Source organism: Dermacentor variabilis, chromosome 9, assembly GCF_050947875.1.
Source record: "Dermacentor variabilis isolate Ectoservices chromosome 9, ASM5094787v1, whole genome shotgun sequence".
NCBI classification, from domain to species: Eukaryota; Metazoa; Arthropoda; class Arachnida; order Ixodida; family Ixodidae; genus Dermacentor; species Dermacentor variabilis.
In genome coordinates, this window is record NC_134576.1 from 93389316 (window position 1) to 93410748 (window position 21433).

Consider the following 21433-nt stretch of genomic DNA (forward strand, 5'->3'; position numbering starts at 1 on the left):
GGCACGTGATTTTGAGAATTATTGAAGGCAACAGCAGTTATTTTTGACCTGTTGCTTCACTAGATGAACTTATGTTTAGAGCAACAATAAAGTCTACAAACCGAACGGCTTCATGTCTTTGTTTTATACTCCGTACCTTAGCAAAGAGAGATGTACTTCCGTTTAGTCTGCAGTTGCACGCATAGAGAACGAAACTGTGTCATTTTCTACCGCGTCCCAGTGCGCGATCATGCTCTGTGGTCCGCTTGCGTCTGCTTCAGTGTTCGTGTAGCGCCGACTTATACCGCTAGTTGGGTGTTATGCACAAAGCGCACGAAACGAGACAAACGCAGCAGCGCATGTGTGAGACGATCAGCCAAGTGCGTCGCACAGCTTGAAAGCTAAAGAAGAAAAAAGAAAGAAGGTGGAGCCCGTCATGTACGCATCACGCAATCTTCCCGCTCCAGTACAGGAGCGTGCAGGGAAGGAATTTCGCTTGCTAAAGCTAGACGGGGGCAAGTGGAGATAGTGTCTATGTTGGCAGTGACACTCGCCTCCTGAAATCATGGGTTTGCGGCAATGAAATATTTATACCTTGGCTATTAATGGAACCAACTGAAGAAATTATTGCGGTAAAACGCTCTCTAGAGGGCACATAACAACTTCTGGTGTATAACCAAAGTTTGCTATGTAGCCTGGTGAGGGGTTCTTTAACAGGTGCACCCATTATGTTGGCTCAGTGGCTGTGGCGTGCTGCTGAGAACGAGGTAGTGGGTTCGAGTCCTGGCTGCAGTAGCCATATGTCCCATTAATATGCCTTTGTGCTTAAAGGGACACTAAAGCGAAAAGATAAATCAGTTCAGACTAATGCAGCATTGTTTGAGAACCCTGCAGGCAGTCATTTCAAGAAGATAGTTTGATTATTAGATGAGAAAATGAAGTTCCAAGTATCAGTATTTGAATTTCGCACCGAAACCCCAGCGCCGGTACGTCAGCATGACGTCAAAGTCAAACATGACGTCAAAGCATGACGCCAAACATACAAAGTATGTTTTCGCATTTGGGCCACGTTGGCTGAATAAGGGTTCCCGAACACAATGTAGTCAATCTGTACCGCTCTATATAATTAGTAGGCCCTAGAAGATGCCATCAAAATCCAAGACGTCACAGCCCCCAGGTGCGGGAACTTAAGTAGGCGTCGCCACCCGTATTTCGTTTTTACACTTTTTCTGGCTTACCAAACACCTTATCGTTGTAAGAGTGGTGTTTTTGGTGTTGTAGGACGGTAATTTACTGATGCAGAAGAAATCATTTTTCACTTTAGTGTCCCTTTAAATAGAGCACTCTAGCTTCTGAAAATTAATCTGGTGCTCTCCTTGGCACCTCTTATAGCTAAGGCTTTGCTTTCAGGCATTTTAATTGATCATTTGATTAATAAATCAATTGGTCAGTCAACTGAGTTCCATTAAGTCTTGACTGAGATGTGTGGCTAAGGCATTTTGTGTGGAGCCGTTGTCATCGGAGTGAGCAGCATGAAGTGGTGCACGATGAGGGGTGTGGATGATAGCCAGCTGATATTGCACTGCATGCTTTTAAGAGGTAGCTGTTTTGAGTTAGTGGGCAAACACAGCTTGGACAGGCGTACCCATGTGCTCAAAATGAGTGCAGCAAAAGACATGTGGGTGCGTGTGCCTTAGCGTGGTACTGTTTCTGAAGGAACAACTGTCAATTGCTGTTGACTTGCATAGCTTAGCTGACCTTGGCTAACCAAGGTTTGTCCTTAGAAACTCTTTAAGCAGCAGCCACGTCGATGATATTTCTACTGTGTTTTCAGTGTAGAATTGCTTAATGTCGATGGGCCCATTTTGTTGCGCTGTGCAGTGGCCCTGCTGTTAACGTGACCAAAATGTGTGCCACCAGGTTTCTGGTTTAGTTCTTAACTTCGAGGCACAAAGATAGGCCAGAATTACAGTAAGACCATCTACATAGCCTTATTTGAACGCTCCTGCCCAGTATCTGAAAATTCATCGATTTGTTGCATGCCATTTCCACTTCAATGTGTTTCAGAAAATATGCTAATTAGCATGGAGAATGTTAACTTCAGGAAACGCGCCTATCGCTAGCCCACCAGAATGCAAAAGAATACAACACAATCAGAATGTGACAGAACGGTAGCCCAGAATAAGAAAAATAGAGCTGACATGTTGTGATGTATATATTATCTGTTATACCATAGTAAATAAGAAAGGCGATTCCCCATTTTCCTGCGTTGTCCACACATTTGTGCACGCTGTTTTCACTATACAGTTAAAAACTCGATCTAACAAAACCTGATTTTATGAAGTTCCCTGTGTAATGGCGAAATTTCCGTTCCCCGGCAAGTGCCCATAAGCTTCAGTGTTGTCATCAACCTGAATTAACAAATCTGTCTTGCAATAAAACTAATTGAACGAAGCTTTTCCAAAATTAAATGACTAAGAAAAGCTGTGATACCTTTCTAATTTTGACGCAGATTGGTTCTTCAAGCGTGTGCCGCACTCTAACACTATCGCATTAAAACATCTCAACACCCGAGTCGCGGCCCTAGCCTTATTTTGACGAGGCTGCATGCCGCACCCGTGCATAGAACAAAGGACTCTGCAGTCGCTAGCGTTCTTACGTACCAGATGGCGCTAGGGGCGGCGGTAGTTCAGCTGTCCTCATGGACCTTTTACTCACGCAAGCGTGAGTTAGTGGCAAATACAATGCCGCAGTGCCTTTCGGATGTCGCTACGTTACAGTTTTAGATTTTGAAGGACTGAAAAATCCCTCACTCAATTTTCCGAACTTCCTGATTTAACAGAATAATTCGAGCATGGTCATCACTTCATTGAGTTTCAACTGTAAACACGTGCCAACTCAACCAAATTTCTATATTTTTTGCATGCCTACATTGTACAGTGCAGTCGATTGTTCAAGGGAACACTTTCCCTTCTGGCAAGTTCGAGCTTTGCAGCAGATTATTTGTGGTTGGCACTGCTGGCACCTTTCTACACACCTGTGCAGTGCATTGACATAGCTTCAGCTGGCACTTGCAGCTAGCTGTGCACCAGCAAGGTGAGAGCCACACGTGAAGAGTGTGTTCCCTTTAACTGTCGACGACACTGTACCTGGCCATTGACTTACGCAGCACTGTTTTGCTTATCAATGGTCTGCATGTATCCTCCGCCGGTTCGATTAGCGTGCCTCATAATCGGAAAGTGGTTTTGGTACGTAAAACTCCATTTTTTTTTCCCCCCGGTTTGATTAAATAAAGTTGAATGAGATTAGGATTGCCACTATCAAAGGTGACACGGTGTAATGCATTGGCAATGTTGATATGTAATACCTTGGGTTCCGCACATGTCAGCTCATATTTATAGTCAACCGTTTGCCAAAGTAACTTGCCGAATGTCAGTCATAAAAAAAGTTGTGCCACAGGCAGGACACGCACTTATTGAAGTGTGCATTGTTCGGCATTCTGTATGCAGCTGTCGCAATGCAGTTCTGTGTTGTGGGGTGAACAATTTTCTTTTGTTGATTTATTTGTTTTTTGTCACAGCTCATGACTTTTCATCCATAGCTTTGGCCATCACCTTGTGCAGGTTTCATTGCACATGACTAGACGAAATAGATTGAGAATGCAGTGTTCACTGTGCCATTGTGGTGTAGACAAAAAAAAAGAAAGCAAGGAGGTTTACGACCAAACAAGCGACGTTTGCTTCTTGTATGACTGCAGTTTGAGTACCAGCAAGCAACCTTGGAAGCAGAAATAGAGAATCTCTCGTGGAAGGTGGAACGTGCAGAGACGACAGACAGAGGGGTATGTCTTGTTTTTGTTTTCTTGCATTCTCTCAAGCGGCCTGTCATTCTATTGCATTTGTAGTGAGCTGCATGCATGCTTTCTGTGGGTATTATCATTTGGTTATGAAGTGAATATTCGTTCACTCTCAGCTCAATATATATGTATTCTGGTAGCAAAAAATGTTGAATGCTGAGGAAAGGCAACTTGAAATGGCTCATTTTAAGCATGTGTGCGCATTTTGGCCGGTGGCTTGGCTTGGCTGTCCAGCAGCTTGCAAGCAAACCTGCCCATCCTGTGTAATCAATGGTTGTGTATTGACAACACTGCGAAACATGTGTTTTTAATTGTTCACGTGCCACACAGGAAGCTGTCTGTGGGCCATCAGAACCAACGGGAGGCCCTTTTCTGCCCCGTCGGAGGCGCCACAGTTAATGTTTCTTTCGCATAGGGCTGCTCATCAATTCGTTGCCACTTCTTTCTCGTAGATGTCAGCATGCATGCTTGTAACAAGTATTGGATGTGACGAAGATGTTTTCATGTCGGATGCAACGTTGTTATTAATGAGGTTTGGCCGCATTGGTGCGATGCGTTCTTTGTTTTTGCACGACTAGCAGAAGATGTGTAGTGTCAACTGCTATCTGGTTGTCCGTTTCAGGAGCTCGAAAACCAGATGGACGTCGCTGAGAAGAGGCGCTCAATTCTCCTCAAGGACTTCCTTGTCTAGCAGGGCAGAAGGCTCTAGTCACCTGTGCACAGACACATGACTGTCGTACCGGCACACCCAAAAAAAAAAAAAAATAGAAGAAAAAAATCTGAAGCTACCGTGCCAGGACATTACTGAAGAAGATGCTCGACTTGGGACCCCTGCTACTAATCAGCGGGCGTCGTACCTCATCATCATCACGTCTTTCACGTTTGCAGTCATCGATGTAACATCGAGGCACAAAGCTAATTGGGGATCTCTCCTCGTCCTGAACGGTAAATTGTAATTAACAGAGCAAAGATGTGGGAAGCCTTCCACGGGCATTCGTCGGTGTTCCATAAATAGTGAGAACTAAATTCGGAGTTACAGGTAAAGCCTTCCGGCACGAGGGAAAAGAAAAATGTAATGAGAGTTGCGGGAGCAGTTTTCTCATCTGGGCATCGTGCCATTCACAAACATGGTTTCCTGGTAATCTGACCTGAAGGCTGTATTTGTCGATCGATTTCTTTTGGTGGTGATTCCGCTTCTGCACGGCAACTATTATTTTGCTATGCCTTTTCGCTCTTTGTCAGTGGTCTGAGTGGTGCTCCTCCCATGTTATCACCAAAATTGGCTGGTTGTGAATGGTGGATGCCAAGAAAGAAATCTTTACATTATGCCAACCCTGGTTTCCTTAATCGTGTTGAGAAGAGCACGGGGTGGGAGGTTGCGTACAAAAATTTTGCGCAGTGAGTTAGCGATTTTGCGCTTTGTTCTTTCTATCTTTATAGGGAGAGCTGTTGCGGTTGAAGAAATTCAACTTCACTGCATGTGCTTCATTGGGGTGAACTCGACATCTGTGTGATTGCACAAATTTCGTGATTTACAAGTTGTTTTTTTTTTTCTCTCTCCATGTGCGGCAGCATTCTGTCGCTTCCTCCGAGAGCATAGGACGCGATTCTGTCCCTGAAAATTTGTGTGCAGGCCTCCTGTTGGTGATCTAGCAGGCCGACGCTCCTTGTTTTTCTAGCATTTGGTGTCGCTGCCTAGTTTCCAAAATGAATTCATTCGAGCTCGGTGGCCAAAAATGGACATGACCTCATCACAGTGACTGAACCATGCCCGCAAAAGTGACATTTCTTTCATCCGAATTGGGAACGCATCTGGTCGCCTTCGGTGTGGTTCACTGTTGTAGCGGCAAGCATTTATTCATGTCGCAAGATTTCTATTGGCAGTTGCTTTAATGCACTCGGCTGCGATGCGGTGTCAAGGTGATCCTGACAAAAAGTATGTCTGGAATGTCCCATATTTGCTGATTTAGTTAGTTGCCGCATGCTGGGAGTGATCTCCGTGAAAGTGGTCAATCGAGAATGCCAGCCTTCTGTAATCTTGCTCTCTATGATTGAAAAACTTGCTGCAATGCAGAACAGGAATTGCTGTACTGATCTCCACAAAAGCAGTCGATCGAGGGTACAACTTCTAGCTCTCTAAGGCCAAAATCTCATCACAGCACGGGATAAAAATAATAGACTCTGGGAAAAAGCTTGCATTGCAAATTAGAAAAAAAAACTAACTCTTCTGAAGAGTTTTGTTGAACCAAGTGTTGCGCTGGAGCAGTGGGCTGCATTTAACTTAGGGTCGAAGATGCCAAGGCAGGAAACGTTTAGGAGCAGGGAATCCCCTGTCTTTGCATTGTCCAGTGACGTTAAAATGCTCTTTCTGCTGGCAACCTAGCAACCTTTGCACATTGACGTCATCTGCAAAGAATCTTTCAGCTCCCACAATTGCCACAACGCTAGTGCATATTTGCCTTAATTTAGGCGACACCTGTTCATGCTGTCCCATCTGCACTACTTTTCTTCATAAAGCCTTCTGTGAGGGGAGAGTTCGGCTCCAAATACTTTGTAAGTTTTGACGCTTGGTGCATCGTAGCAGACATGGAAATAGTCACAGTATGTTGCAGTGACTTGCGCTACATACCACATCTTGAAAGAAGCTCGTTTGAAAGTTTCGCTGCCACCATCACTGTCTCTTCAGTCATGTGACTTCACGTTACCAAAGCCATACTGCACATGAATTTGGCGCCATTCAACTAGCAGAGTTGTGCTGGAGACGGCAGTAATGGTAGAGTGCTAGCACTATGCTAGAACAGTCCATTGGGCACACAGATTAGCCGAGAGGAGGTGGCTCGTAAAAGCAAACATACTGATTCTGAGTAGGAACACTTCTTTGAGAATGGACGCGTGAATTGATGGGTGCAGGGAGCTACGTCTCGCTGCCCCACCATAATTGGTTTTCTAGCCCTCAAGATAAATGTGACGTTAGGTGTGCTCCTGTGAATTGAGTCAGCACAGCTTCCTAGTATGTTGGTTATCAAGCTTCTAGCAGTTTGAAACTCTCGCAAGCCCATTTGTGAACTCTTTAAAGCACATATATTATAACAGTGATGACAGTTATGGGGCATTTCCCTTCACTTGACGCGATGGCATTGGCGATTATCGTCAAGATTGCCAAATGCCTGAGAAAAACTGCACCACTCAATATAGTTTATACAGAGGCACAGTGGTGTCACAGTATTGGACATAGAATAGTTGAAAGGTCAGAATAAGGGTATGTAACTGTCTAAAAGGGGCTGCGGTGATTGCTGTGGCTTTGCTCTAGATTAATTCAGGAGTGTTTGCTTCTTTTTTTTTTTTTGTCAGTTGCACACAGCCACATTAATACAGGAAAAGCTGGAGCTGTTACAGTTGAAGACGTGTATTTGTGATCCCTGTAGTTTCCTTATTAGGTACTTCATTTTTCACTAATGGTCAACCAACTCGTTGGCTCATTGGCAACCTTGTCTCGTTGTTTCTCCTATTTGATCTACAACTTAGCAGGGTTCTCAGTTTCATACAAGCTCTTCACAATATGCCTTGCTGGGTACCTCACTTGCTTTTTTTAATATCCACTGTCCACCGTGGCACGTTTTCTGACTGCTCTTAACAAATCCCCCCTTTCAACTATCTAAAGGACCCATGTAGTTCTCAAATAATTTGAGAAACGCCACTTCAGTAACTCTTCCCCCTACAGAAGGCCTTATTTCTCCACGATCTCTGGTGCGAGAACTTCCCAGTTGCTGCTGTGACCATGACAACAAAGCACATTGTTACACGTTTGTGTTTTGCTCTGCCCCTTCTGTGCTTTCTCTTGACATAACAATCCCATCTCCATAGCTGCTAAGACGACCATACTCATTGCTTAAAGTTTGTGTTACGAGCCACTAGACGTTGCCTGTACATGCTTCTGTGCAAACAGCACTGCAGAGATGGATCGTTGACTGAAAAAATAATCGTAACATGTTTTTTGTCAGCTATTTGCCTTTGAGGTGCAGAAGATAACAGGTTGTTGCCAAATAGGCCAGTTTTCTCCCACTAATCATGCATGTGCTTCAAAGTTTGCATCTATGAACCCACACTTTTCTTCGCTTGACATTATCTCGTCACCTGCTCATGCTGGCATGGGCAGGGGAGTATCTGCTCCTAAACGTTTCTTGCGTCGTGGCAGGAGATGATGAAATGACTACTACTAGCCATTAAAGATGGGAGTAAAGCAATAGTGATGCATGACTGGAGAGGTCTCATTTAGGTGAAGGCAGCGTCTTTGTTGGAGGTGCCTTTTGAAGCATTTCAAAGGGAATGAAAAATGATGCAAGCGCTTTTGTTTACTACTATCCCGGCGGCCGATTACCTCAGTCGGGTGCGTAGATAAGGCAGGTTTTGCTGGTCACGTGGGAGCACCCCTCTCTGCATTGAGAGTGTACTCTTCGAACTGATCCAGTGTGATAATTGCATTTTCCGAGTCTACGAGTACATGAGCTGAACACGCAATCCTTTGCGAGACAAGGGCATTCTTAGACGTGTTGCAAAATTAAATATGTTAGGAATTGCTTATTCATCGTGAAGGCACATTTCTGCAGAATGTCAGGTTGCCAGATTGACACATGATCTAGCATTGAAACAACCTGGCAGACACACACATTGTTTAGATGCTTATTAAAAAAAATGCAGTTTTAAATTGACCAGCAAAACATGTTTTAAAAGGTGTGGAAAATAGGAAAGAAAGAGAATAGTGTGCAAAGTACATTTGCTGCATGACATCTTTATACAACATTTGCAAGCTTTTAGTAATGAATTTACAAGCGGACTCGGTAAAAGTGAAGATCGAAGATGTGCCAATGTGAACGAATATGTGGGAACTGTTTGTATGCTTTCTTTTTGTATATCTGTGTGCGCTGTTCCAATGGCCAAGCCTGAATTGCTACGTCAAGCAGTGTTTCTAAGAGAGATGGGTATTTGTTTGAAATCATGTTGGAAGAAAGGTGTGCTATCCCTGTTACGGAATGAGCTGGCATTTTCAGAAATCTTTTTTTTTCTGTTTTGTCTAAGTGATCTCGTCGCACTTTTTTTTTATGTACAGTTCTATATATTATACATAGGTGGTACTATACATAATTACAAATTAAAGAAGTTGCTTCTTGTACAAGAATGTGTTTTGTGTTGATATTCTTGGTGTTAGAGTGCAAGAGCACAGTGCGAGTTCTAACAGACAACTTGGGAGACTGATTTTGTGCCTGAATTGACAACTTCAGGCCCGGTGTAGGTGCCCATTCTTCAGCAATACTCCAAAATGAGTATGTGCCTGTGTGGCAAAAAGGATATTAGAAGCCTTAAGCATATTTATGTGTGTGTAACACTTCTCTGTACCCACACGTGTCAACATTCTTTCCTCCTCAAGAATCGTACATTATCTTCATCCCCTTGACACAGCTAAGCCAAAGGCGATGAGGCTGTGCTCGTGTTGCCCACTGGCGCTGCTACCTCGCTAACTCTAGCAAGCTTCGTTTTAATTAGATTCCAACTGATTAAAAGCTGCGTGTGATGGCAATATCCATACGTTGTACAAAGCAGGTTTATCTTTTACAGCAAATAGCTATGTATGCCATCTTACCTGTGTTTTTTATTTAAGCTTCACGTTAAAGAAGAAAATCTTGTCCCACCTAAGACTGAAACATGGGTCTGCTGCATGAGAGATTAGCTATCTACTGCAACACCCGCCGTGGTTGCTCAGTGGCTATGGTGTTGGGCTGCTAGGCATGAGGTCGCGAGATCGAATCCCGGCCACGGCGGCCGCATTTCGATGGGGGCGAAATGCGAAAACACCCGTGGTACTTAGATTTAGGTGCACATCAAAGAACCCCAGGTAAACGAAATTTCCGGAGTCCTCCACTACAGCGTGCCTTTTAATCAGAAAGTGGTTTTGGCATGTAAAACCCCATAATTTAATTTTTTTTTAATCTACTGCAAGGCCAATCCCTCATTTCATAAAGCACCGCAAAAGTTGGCATGGCTAGCCATAACTTCCAAGATCTCTACCACTGTACGTTGTTCCACATCAGACATATTGAAGGCACAACACCTGTACTGTCATGCAAGCTATGCCACATGCTAGATATCACTGCAATGCTATGCTGGATGGTCAAGCAAAGAGGCACTCACTGTGGCATGCAAAATGCTTTAAAAGAACCATATGGGGAGGGGGGGGGAAGGGTGTTTTGCAAAGTTTTAAAGTCTATGCTGTAGAAACTATTTGCACTCTTAAAGGAGTACCAACATGAACGTTGTGTACTGCTGCCACAATCGCAGCATGAAACTTCAGTTTCTTGACAAACCCAAACAATTAATCACTGCACCTTTTAATGCAACCTGTTCTGAACGCACGTCAAGTACAGTGCTGCTTCAGATGTGAAGCAGGGGATGATGAAATTCATCATCTCGTCGTGTCACCGGAAGCAAAGCTGGCGGTCACAAGGACTTCAAACTCTGTAAGCATGTCGCAAGATTGCCTTGGGAGCTAATCTGACAATTCGGTAGTCGGCTCACGACTAGATGCCAGAACTGAGAATTCACTTGATTATTGTCTGAGCTAGTGCGAGAGCTGCAACCCCGCTTCAGAAGCCTGCAATTCAAAAATAAAAGGAACTCGCAGCATTCAGAGATTCACCTTTGTAGTGAACGCGTGCCAAATGCACAGGCATGAAAGTTTGAATGTTAGCTTCTCTACCACACCAGTGACAAGCGAAGAGAATAAGGAAATGTTCTATGCTTAGAAAACGATTGGCATCATTTGAACAGTTCTGTGTGATTCAGACAATGGGCCATGTTAAGACAATACACTTGAGTGTTTACAATGGTGCTACACCTGATGCTATAATGCAAAGTGAAAGATAAGTAACTTTGTGAAATGATTTTCCCACTTTTTTATGGCTACGAAGAAAGAGCCGTCTCAGCTTTGCGTCTCCTTGGCTTCTTATCGAAAATTGCAATCTCTTCTGCTGCTACTGTGTATGAAAAAAAAAAAATCACTCGTGCAGCCTAATAATGCAGGTGGTTATTACGCACTGCGTTGCCAAGATTGCACTTGCTTGTCTCTCCTCACTACATCGGTGCTCTGTAATCAAAGGTGAGGAGGCGTAGAGCATTACAGTATTTTGTAGAAAGTGTTACAATATGAATTAATCTTTTTGGTGTTCATCTGGAATGGCAACAGGGGAGAGAACAGTGACAAAAGAAAATAACATTCACTTTTTTGTTGCAACAAAACTTGTAACAGTGGCACCAAAGTGCGATAAATGCTTCCATAGTTTTTTTAAGATCGTCAACCAAATAGCTAGCTTTGTCTTGCTATAAGCAGCAACGAAAATCTGTGCTTCTTCAATTGCAAATCTTTCAATACTTTCGGGTAATTGCACCCAGCAGTGTTCGCACAACATCAGTACTTGTACTATCCCTCTATTGACCTTTGCTTTATTCTGTGTTGCCTTTCGAAAAACTATTCTTTGAGAAGCACCCACTGCGGTGACTATGGTGCTGCTGCTGATCACAAGATCACGAATTTTATTTCCCACCGCCATGACTGCACTCCGATGGGGTTGCATGCAGTAACGCTCTTGTACCGTGCATTACTTTCTCATTAAAGAACCTCAGGTCGCTGTAATTAATCTGCAGCCTCCACTGCAGCCTCCCTCGTAACCCACTATGCATTTTGGAGATTCCGGAATTTTATTAATTTTCATAATGTTCTTAAATTTTTTTTTTGTGCTTGCATCGTGACTGCTAGACTTCCTGTTACTTATACTGATGCAGCACTAGCCTTATCCATAGCTTTTAGCAGGCATGTGCAAGTAGTGGATATTGAGTTCGAAGCGAACAGTGATGTAGGATAAATATTCGAATAGAGAAGTGGCTGCCAACTCTTATGCATAGGGGCTACTGCATATTAGTGACTTGTTCTGTGAAAGAATGAGACCAAATTTTAGTGCAGCAGACCTCGTTAACCGAATTTCAAACATTCAAAAAGGTTAACGAACAGCAAAGCATGTCACAACTGTCTCGATGCCTGTAGGAAGTTCACGAATATGTCGCAAAAGTAAAGCAATGCACAAATTGGAGATTTATGCTATTGCAATGGCTTGAGGAAGTGTAAATAGAAGATGGTGCCGTAACAATACTTTTATTATGGTTTGACGCCTCGGATGTTTGTACTGTGACCGAAGACGGCACGTGTATATGCGGAACGCATACTATAACTTGTTACACTGCTCCTTATTTGATTTGCTTCCCTGTGCGACAGATATGCTTCACCGCATAACACGGCTGTATTACTGCGAAGCTAATTATAGAGCCGATCATTGAGAATATTGAATTTGTAAGCAAATATTTAATAGCACAATACTCTAAACTACTATTCAGAAATTCCGATATTCACACGACACTAGCTTTCAGTAATACAGTTAAACCTAGATGTCACGAAACTGAAAAAAAGTTTTTCAATCTTAGTTTTTAGTTATCTTACCCATCATTGTTGTTTCGTGGCTTTGGTGTTGCGCTCCAAGCATGAAGTCGTGGTATCAAATTCCAGCCACAGCGGCCACATTTCAATGGGGGTTAAATGAAAAAGCACCTGTGTATTTACATTTAGGTGCACGGTGAAGAATCCCAGGTGGTCAAAATTAATCCGGTTTCTCCACTACGGCGTGCCTCATAATCAGATAGTGGTTTTGGCACGTGAACCCTCATAATCAAATTAGTTTTCTCCTGAAGACTGGTATGGGTCATGCAATCAAAATGCAACAGATGTCAAACCAGGTGAACCCGCTTCTCATACATTTATTTTGCATGAACTGTGTAATATTTGCTTGTTGCTTTTACACAACCTAAGACACTACACGGTGCTCTAAAGAAACTGGGTCATCTAAGGCTTCTTCATCATCCTGCAAGCGGAAAAAATGGAGTGAAACGTCCATCACCTCCCTTTGTGGTGGGCATGGCACATGGTGGATCTGCCTCTAGCAAATCGTCACCGTAATCTCGCACGCTTTCAACTGTTGCATCAAAATCTCTTCTGCAGATTACAGTGCCGTTGTCGGCATACGAAATATCGCTCATTTCAACGTCGTCTGGCGCTGCACCATTCACCTTATAACTTGTGCAGTTAACTGTTTGTTAACTGCATAGTTCCGACCTTGATCTGGGCAGGTCATCTAATGTGTAGAATGCTGGTTTTCTAATGTAATAGTATGGGTGCCAAGAGAAGGAAAATGCAGCGAAAGGTGGCAGAGGACTATACAAAAGAGGAAACTTGTAGGCATCAGATGGACTCTTGATACAAAGCAGGGGCAACTGGAGATCACTGGGGGGTGCCTTAAAGGTACGCTAAAGGCAGAAATAAGTTGAGCTGTATTAGTAACTTACACCTTTACAATACCCCCCTTCCCCCCCCCCCCCCAAAGAAAACACCGTACAAGGAGGCTTGGCTAATCAGAAATATGCAAGAACAAAATATGGGTGGCAATGCCACCTTGGAGTTCTCGCACCAGCTTGTTACGATCTCGTGGACATTGACGGCGTGTGCTCAGGTCTAGCCAAATTTTCATTGTTAAAGTTGGTCTGCACTGTATTCCAAAAGAGCCAAGGATATGACTAAGCAAGTTCCAAGAACATTTACAATGTCACAATGGCAAAAACTCGTGAAAATGCATTGAAATCTACAATTTCACGTAGTGATGCTGGGATTTAGGCATACACACACAAAAAATGAACATTTTGCTTTCATTTTTTTAGCATAACCTTTTACCGTTCAATGAACCAAAATTAAGTTTTGAACAAATTACCAGTCCAAACTGATTTCATCTTCAGTGTCTCTTCAAACCTGCACTTATGGAATAGGCTAGTGATGAGTTGCACGTGGAGTGTTCTTGGGTAATCAAAAATTTTTGTGGTCACGTGCCACCTTGAAAACAGCTGTGAGTGTTTCCACAAGTAAGGCTTGCAGTTTAGCAAAGCATGTAATGCAGGAAATGGCTCTCCTTGCTTGTAGATAAAGCTTGAACGAATAAACTTATTCCGAGGTTTTACGTGCCAAAACCGTGATTTGATTAAGAGGCATGCCGTAGTGCGGAACTCCGGATTAATTATGACCACCAGGGGATCTTTAAAGGGACATTAAAGTGAAAAATGATTTCTTCTGCATGAGTAAATTAGCGTTCTACAACACCAAAAGCACTACTCTTACAACGATAAGACGTTTGGTAAGCCAGAAAAAGCACAAGAACGAAATACGGGTGGCGATGCCTACTTGAGTTCCCGCACCTGGGGGCTGTGACGTCTTGGATTTTGATGGCATCTTCTAGGGCCTACTAATTATATATAGCAGTACAGATTGACTACATTGTGTTCTAAAGGAACCAAATATGAAACATGGCAAGTTTTGGGAACCTTTATTCAGCCATCGCAGCCCAAATGCGAAAACATACTTTAGAATCCCTGACGTCACGCTGACGTACCGGCGCGAAATTCAAATACCGATACTTGTACCTTCATTTTCTTATCTAATAACCAAACTATTTTTTTGAAATGACTGCCTGCAGGGTTCTGAAACAATGCTCCATTAGTCTAAACTGATTTATTGTTTCGTTTCAGTGTCCCTTTAATATGCCCCAATGCCCTGGACCAAGGATGTTTTTGCATTTCGCCCCAATTTAAACGCAGCTGCCGTGGCTGGGATTTCATCCTGTGACCTCATATTTAGCAGCACAACACCATAGCTGCTAAGCCACCATGATGGGTATAGGGATAAAGCTTGCAGTACCCTTACAGTAAAGGTTAAAAATGACTGATAGCAACACAAGACATTTAATTAGATATACTATTAGCGGCAGTGTCCATGGCTATGTCCTCCTTCCATGCCTCACGACTGTCCAGCCATCTTCATCCGGTTCTTGTCGCCGTGATGGTTGCTGGCTTGAGCTGGGCCCATTCAGCTGAAGGTCTCCCAGCTGTGACGAAACGTCAGTGTTGATGTGGTTCTGAAAAAGATCAACATCAAGTGGACTCGTGGCATGCATTAACTTTCATTTCATCTACAGCAGACATAGTAATTTGCTGTATGACTCAAGTGCCAGAAGTTTCCAACAAAACTATGATCAGTCACAGTAAAATTTTGGTTGGGCATGACATTCGGCGATGGGTGCTGTTTGCTGATATTTACAGATGCAGCATCTGCAATCTTTCTTCAGATTAAAGATGGAAATGTTTCATCGCAACATAATCGTTGCAATAGTGGTGACACCATCTGCTTTGACCGTTAGAACTAAAGTTTTTTTTTCTGCAGTACCAACAGCGCAGATGACACATTTCTGGCATGGTTGAGAAGGTACACGTCATAGAGTTTCTAAATAAATACCCTAGAGGGAAGTGTGGCGCTAGTGTCTACGGGGTTCTCATGAGCGTCGCCTCAACCTACATGGGAATGATGGGAAGTACAGGCTTCGGATTGACTTCGATCTTTAGACTAGTGGCATTTGCTTGCGGCGCAGCAAATGAAGCTATACTCAAATATTATTACGTAAAATCTAATTTTATTTCCACAGTATCTTATATAATGTACAACACATTACATAAACTTTGTATGACTTTGAGATTGAAGCACAGTTTACTATGGTTTATGAACAGGGCACACCAGGGTATGCATTCTTGTGCGATTCTGTTCCCGATTTAGCGCCAGAGAATAATTATTTATTTTTATAACAGCAATAATAACCGTGCATGTACTTATATGAAAATACTCGTCAAGAATTTATGGAAATAAAAATGTTGCATTGTGAGAAAGTGCTGCGCCTTTGAGAGGAAAGCCACAAGTGTCGTCTGCTACGACGCCTGCTCACTGCAAATGCGAGACTTTTCTTGCGAACAACAGGCACTTGTGAACTCACTCGCTCTTTTGAAAGGCTGCGTCAGCTGTCACGATTGCTGAATGTCTTCAAGTACTCTTAACCACATCTGCTGCACTGCTAGCAAGGATGTTGAGGCCTCCTACGAGTATGCTTCATTTTATTTTATGTTGACACACCACTTCCGAAGCGTTACGGCGTGGCTTTGCACTTACCCATTTTGCGACACGACTAGAGCCAGGAAGCAGCAACCTTTCCTGCCACAAGTAAGTTTGTGTTCTTAAAGTCCTAAAACATGCATTCCAATGAGCACATAAACAAGCAATGTGTAATGAAACTCTCAATAAAATTTGATTGTCAAGCCACTAGAAGTACAACTGTATATGTCTTGTATCAGTAGTGCCTTCTTTTTCCTATTCTGAAGTTTCATAAAGCACCTAACGCTACAGCGTCACCCTAACACACTTAACAAACCAAGGTCCAATCGGTTGAAACATGTTCTTTCAACATTTACAATGTTGTCGCTTTCTCGTCAGGGCTTGGACACCACACCGCAACACAAACATCGTCCCAGCCGCTCGCTCAGTGCGCTATCGCCACTTCGAGCAACAGAACAAAGGCAGAGAGCTTTGCGTTGCACTGTCCCACTGTAGGTTATAGTAATTGCGCTTGGAGCGAAACCAAAACTGCCAAAAGATACTTGTAGACTAGTTTGCCAGTCAACAGAATGCCAATCCATAGCCTGTACTTCCCATCATTCCCATGATGGTTGAATGATCGCAGTGCCAGATTTCCCTCTAGTTATACTAATATGAAACTCTATGGTATACGTAGATGTTAATTGGCCCACTAGGCTGTCTTTCTAAGCTAGACATGATGATTTATGACCACGTATGCTCTAATGAACAGTGAATTTGCCCAACAAACTGCTTATACGCCCTAGTTACACGGGCGTGCTAACTACAGTTAAGACAGTTGACTCGGTTACCGGACTAAACTATGGTTACCAGTAACTACAGATGAGGTGGCCAACCTCACTTTGCAGTGACCATGATTAGTGGAATAACTGTAATTAGGCTTTCCGTCTAAGTGGGGTAACTTCGGTTGGCCGGAACTGAGGTACATCTTAACTGCAGTTAGCAAGCCCGTGTAACTAGGGTATTAGTTGTGCAGTGTAATGACAGAATTGAAAAGTATGACACTGCCATCGCTATCACAACACTTGTTTGCGGGCTAAACTGTACATACGCATCCACACTTTTGTCTAAGGTGCTCGAGCACACGGCTGCAGTGCAAAGAAGGCGTAATGCATAACACAGCAGCAGCTAAGCTTAAGATGCCGGGCTTCGTTGCCTGGGCGTCCTTGTGGCGTCCACTGGTCACAAGCAACCTCTCTCAAACCAGCCAGCAATGTACAGGCATCAATTTCTCCATTGTAGCACATCAATTTGGCACTCTAGGCAGAAGTGTGTACTGTACAACAGATTTGGACAATGCAAAAGTGCATGCACTGCACAAAAATACGAAGAGCCTAGCAGAAACGCTGCTCACACTCTTGGTCAGCATATGCGGGCAATCATGTTTGCTACACAGAATGGAAACGCATGCCTGAAAAAAAGCGCGGTTTGGCCAATTTCACTGACAAGCCTTTAGCTACTACTGCCAAGTATTGACGACGACTCGGTGGTTGATCCAAGAAACTACACTTCCCGACACCTACTGGCAACCACTGCCAATAATGCTGGCATTGTAGAAGTAGACCAACTTTATCATGTTTAGCTATTTGGTACACTTTGAAGTGCAGATATACAAGAAGGCTTGTCATGTTTAGAAAGTGAAGTTTCACTGTAACGGAAAACCACTGCATGTAGGCACAAGTCAAGATGGTGAGAAGGTTATTCCATGCAATGACAAGGCCTGTTAGTAGTGTTTCACACCTGAAATGTTGGCACAAGTCAAGATGGTGAGAAGGTTATTCCATGCAATGACAAAGCCTGTTAATGGGGTTTTACACCTTAAACATGCATGGTACAGTGAGGGCTGCAGAAGATTTATTATAGTGGCCTGGAGTTCTTTAGTGTGCACCTAACTCTAAGCTGATGAAAAATAATGAATTCCGGCTTGATCACAATGCCGCCGCTACTGCCAAGAATTGTGCCTACAGCCTTGAGCTTACCGGCAGAATGCTGTAGCCAATCAACCACCACGACAGTTAAAAAACAAGTACTACAATGTCGAGAAGGTAGTAAACTTACAAAATTGAGGTAGGCAGATGTAGATGAACCCACGAAAAAGTGCTACCAGAATGTGATGGATACCAAAATCAAGAAGGTTTTAAAGTGATGCATAGAAAATGGGGCACACTGGTGACAAGCTCAGTGAAAACGCTAACACCATGTAAAAAGTGACATGTCTGTTTGAATTGGTACTACGGCACCAACAGAAGGTCAAGAACTGCTTTCAGCATCTCCCAGAATGTCATACCAGCCATGCTAGAAGGTCTCCTCAGCATGCAAGTGACAATTACAAAAGCTCTAAATTTTCAGTCATAAGGAAAGGTGCTAAATTTGGCATGGTAAAATCACAAGTCTTGGGCGCTGCAACCTTCATGAATCGATTGGCATGGAATCTAGCGGACGGGCACAGGAGGCCAGCAACGACAAAACTTATTCCTATATTAGTAAATTTGACATCACAACTTTCACTTGGGCATTACGTACATAAGGATAAGGGCTTACCTGCATTTCTGCTTCGTCATCACTGTCGTAGTCTCCAGCGACAGGTACCCTCAGCGTCCTTGTTTGCGGAAGCCTTTGCGACAAAGATTCCAGCACTTCATTTTCCCTGCCCTCAAGGCAGAGCTGGTAGTGTTTGCACAACAAGGCCGATATCTGTGTACAAAAGGTGGCAAGAAGAAAAAATATTTCAAAACTCCGCAAGAGCAAGGTAACACACTAAATTTAATCTCCAACTACGTCAAGATTCATAGCAGCAGTTGTGCTTGAGCGCAGCTGACAGCAGCATTTTAGTAAATGCAAACCTACATACCTGTGCCAATAATAAAACGAATATAACAAATAATGAAACTTGTAGTAATTAAACAAATACAATCCCATACTCGGCGAGCTAACTGGAACGATATGCATGCGACAGGGCAGTAAGGGCTGTAGTATGATGTCACCTGTCCTATGCTGCCGTCTTCAATAATGGTGTCAAACTCGTTGTCGACAATCTCTGCTATCAAGTCGGCCACTTCATCGGGATGCAAACTACCTGCAAGAAAAGAAAAAAGTAATAACACAAGAAATTACAGCTAGTCCACACAAGAACTTAACAAAGGAAAAATGAGACATCCACCCAATCATAGCAATTGCTACAAAGGTAACCCATACAGGTTGCTCGAAGGGAAAGCCTCATAGTTAAAGAAAAATTCAAACTGGTCCGAGACTCGAACCCGGGACAACCGCCTTTCCGGGGCAGCCGCTCTACCATCTGAGCTAACCAGGCGGCTACCCGATGGCAGGGCGAAGTTGAACCCATTAACAACTCGAAGCAATAGCAAGAGTTTGACATAATAGTTCTGCAGAAACCCGCAAGGTGTAGAGAAGTAATGAATAAAGGGAAAATCGGACATCCACCCGTTCGTAGCAACTGCTACAAAGGAAACCCATTAATGGGTGGATGTCTCATTTTTCCCTTAATTACTTCTCTCCACCTTGTGGGCTTCTGCAGAACTATTACATCAAACTCTTGCCTTTGCTTCGAGTTGTAAATGGGTTCGACTTCGCCCAGCCAGATTTGCTAGCTGCCTGGTTGGCTCAAATGGCAAAAAGGCTGCCCAGGAAAAGCGGTGGTCCCGGGTTCTAGTCCCAGACTGGGACGAATTTTTCTTCCCCTATGAGGCTTTTCTTTCAAGCAACCCGTATGGGTTTCCTTTTTAGCAATTGCTACGAATGGGGGGATGTCTCATTTTCCCTTTATTAATTACTTCTAATAACCTTGTGGGTTTCTGCAGAATTATTACGTCAAAGCACAAGAACATTGGGCAACATTCTGACTGGTGTTGCAGAAGTCGCGGGGCGGGGTAGTGCTGAACTTAGCGTCACAAGTTGGCGGCTGGACGTAATTATATTTATTCAATCATGTTTCTTACGAGTTGTAACAACGTGTCATTATTTCGAATTATTGGCGGCGCCTCCAGGACACTAAAGCGGCTACGGGGACATCAAAGCTAGAACCCGGACAGGTCTGTAGGTTGGGGACTCGACAAGGCCTGCGCGTGCCAGGGATGTACAAGATCGGCTGTCCGCGATAGCGGACAGCCAATTTTTTATGGGGACACCCCCTAGCACCCTTCGGCCTCCGCGGCCCCAACCCACGAGCCGCCCTGCTCCCTCCTTTGATCCCCCTGCTACCCCTTGGGTGCGCTGGAGATCTTGCGCCGCCTCCTTTATTATAATCTCAGGTGCTCTCCTGAGGCCTCCGTTTGTGGGTTATATGTGCCCTCCTGGAGCAGCACCTGTAAAATATCCAACCTATCGTCGCAGCAATCTATCGTCGCAAAGAAGAAAGTGGCCCGCGACTCATACAACACCAGTCGGAACCTTGCCGAGCATTGTAGCTTACGACGTTAAGCATAGGCAACGTCGCCAGCTGTAAACATCACTCACTGTTTTCGGCGAAGTACTGTTCTATGACTCCGACGAGCCACTGCTCCTTCTCCCGTGCCTGGGGACCACCCATGCCATTTTCAATGGCAACCTGTGAAGCAATAACCGACAGTGGAAAAGTCTCAAATGCGCTACATGACGCTAACATGCCGCGGATATCGGCATGCAAGAGGCACGGGATGTCGCGGATGTTGGCGATTTGCTTTTACAGGAAAATGTCTCTTCATGAAACCGCGAATTCATGACACTCCACAGTCATTGCGGGTTGCGTTGTGGCTGGTGAAACGAGTGAGACATACCTGCAAGCCATGCCAATCGCTTATTAGAGTTTTGACGGACACGTGAAACGCGTTGTCAGCCGCCATGTTTACATCTGCTTCGCTGGCTGCGCTGCCGCTTGCACTGCTTCCCGTACAAACGGGAGCAATTTCGGTTTCCATTTGCTTTTGCTGATTGTTTAATGTGGACTTTTAGATCACCTTTTTCCACCCGTAAGGATGCCGTGTCATCTTCGCTGCAAGCGTAGAGGCATTCGGAACTACTCGCATTACTGGAAATCGCAATGCATTTGACATACCTTTTATTCATCGTATCGAGAGCGTTTCATTTGCAGATGCCCTTGTTCGCGCAGCTTGCTGCCAGAGTGACCTGACAGCTAATTTTCTCTTTGATTACGCAATACATAGGTGCGGTCTCGAGCACTGTATACTTTGTCGGCCAAAATTCCATGCCATATGAACCTTGGTATTCATGACTGGTGGCCACATACCCAATTGCCCAATATAGTAGTTAATTAGCCCTAGTATAATAGTGCCACACGGCCACTTTCAATCGCGATTGAACCTGATCCGGATCGAAATTCTCGACCGCGATTGGCTCCTTTGCGCAGATTGAGCAAAGAATCCAATCGTGACTGAAAAATTTGACCCGGATCGGGCTCGATCGCGATCAAAAGAGAGCCGTGTGACACGTACGTATTAATAGGCAATCAAAAAGTTTTTCAACAAACT

General features: G+C 43.9%; 2 protein-coding genes across 3 annotated transcripts in view; one reads left to right on the top strand and one right to left on the bottom strand.

Annotated features, from left to right (window-relative positions):
• Positions 1–9367, top strand: part of ari-2 (E3 ubiquitin-protein ligase ari-2) — a 38385-nt gene extending 29018 nt beyond the window's left edge. The window contains exons 14-15 of one of the 2 annotated variants that reach the window (XM_075668790.1): positions 3737–3820; positions 4458–9367. In XM_075668790.1, coding sequence (XP_075524905.1) covers positions 3737–3820; positions 4458–4526 — 153 coding nt within the window. In that variant the 3' untranslated portion in view covers positions 4527–9367. The remainder of the gene's footprint in view (positions 1–3736; positions 3821–4457) is intronic. The other variant, XM_075668791.1, reaches the window with a different exon arrangement.
• A 5330-nt stretch (positions 9368–14697) lies between these two features.
• LOC142557144 (pre-rRNA-processing protein TSR2 homolog) lies at positions 14698–20825 on the bottom strand. Its single transcript, XM_075668794.1, has 5 exons — positions 20723–20825; positions 20424–20514; positions 18935–19026; positions 18492–18644; positions 14698–14889 (listed from the first exon to the last, which is right to left on the bottom strand). The coding sequence occupies exons 1-5, from the start codon at positions 20786–20788 to the stop codon at positions 14752–14754; spliced, it is 540 nt and encodes a 179-aa protein (XP_075524909.1). The 5' UTR covers positions 20789–20825; the 3' UTR covers positions 14698–14751.
• Between the last annotated feature and the right edge of the window lie 608 nt (positions 20826–21433).

What these genes read in the sequence shown, in the direction of transcription:
- LOC142557144 (XM_075668794.1), bottom strand. Translation starts at nt 20,788, where the DNA reads ATGGCGGCTGACAACGCGTTTCACGTGTCCGTCAAAACTCTAATAAGC. An exon ending in GCGATTGGCATGGCTTGCAG is followed by an intron (nt 20,515 to 20,722) that starts GTATGTCTCACT and finishes ATTGCTTCACAG; the next exon opens with GTTGCCATTGAAAATGGCAT. An exon ending in ACAGTACTTCGCCGAAAACA is followed by an intron (nt 19,027 to 20,423) that starts GTGAGTGATGTT and finishes CTTTTCTTGCAG; the next exon opens with GTAGTTTGCATCCCGATGAA.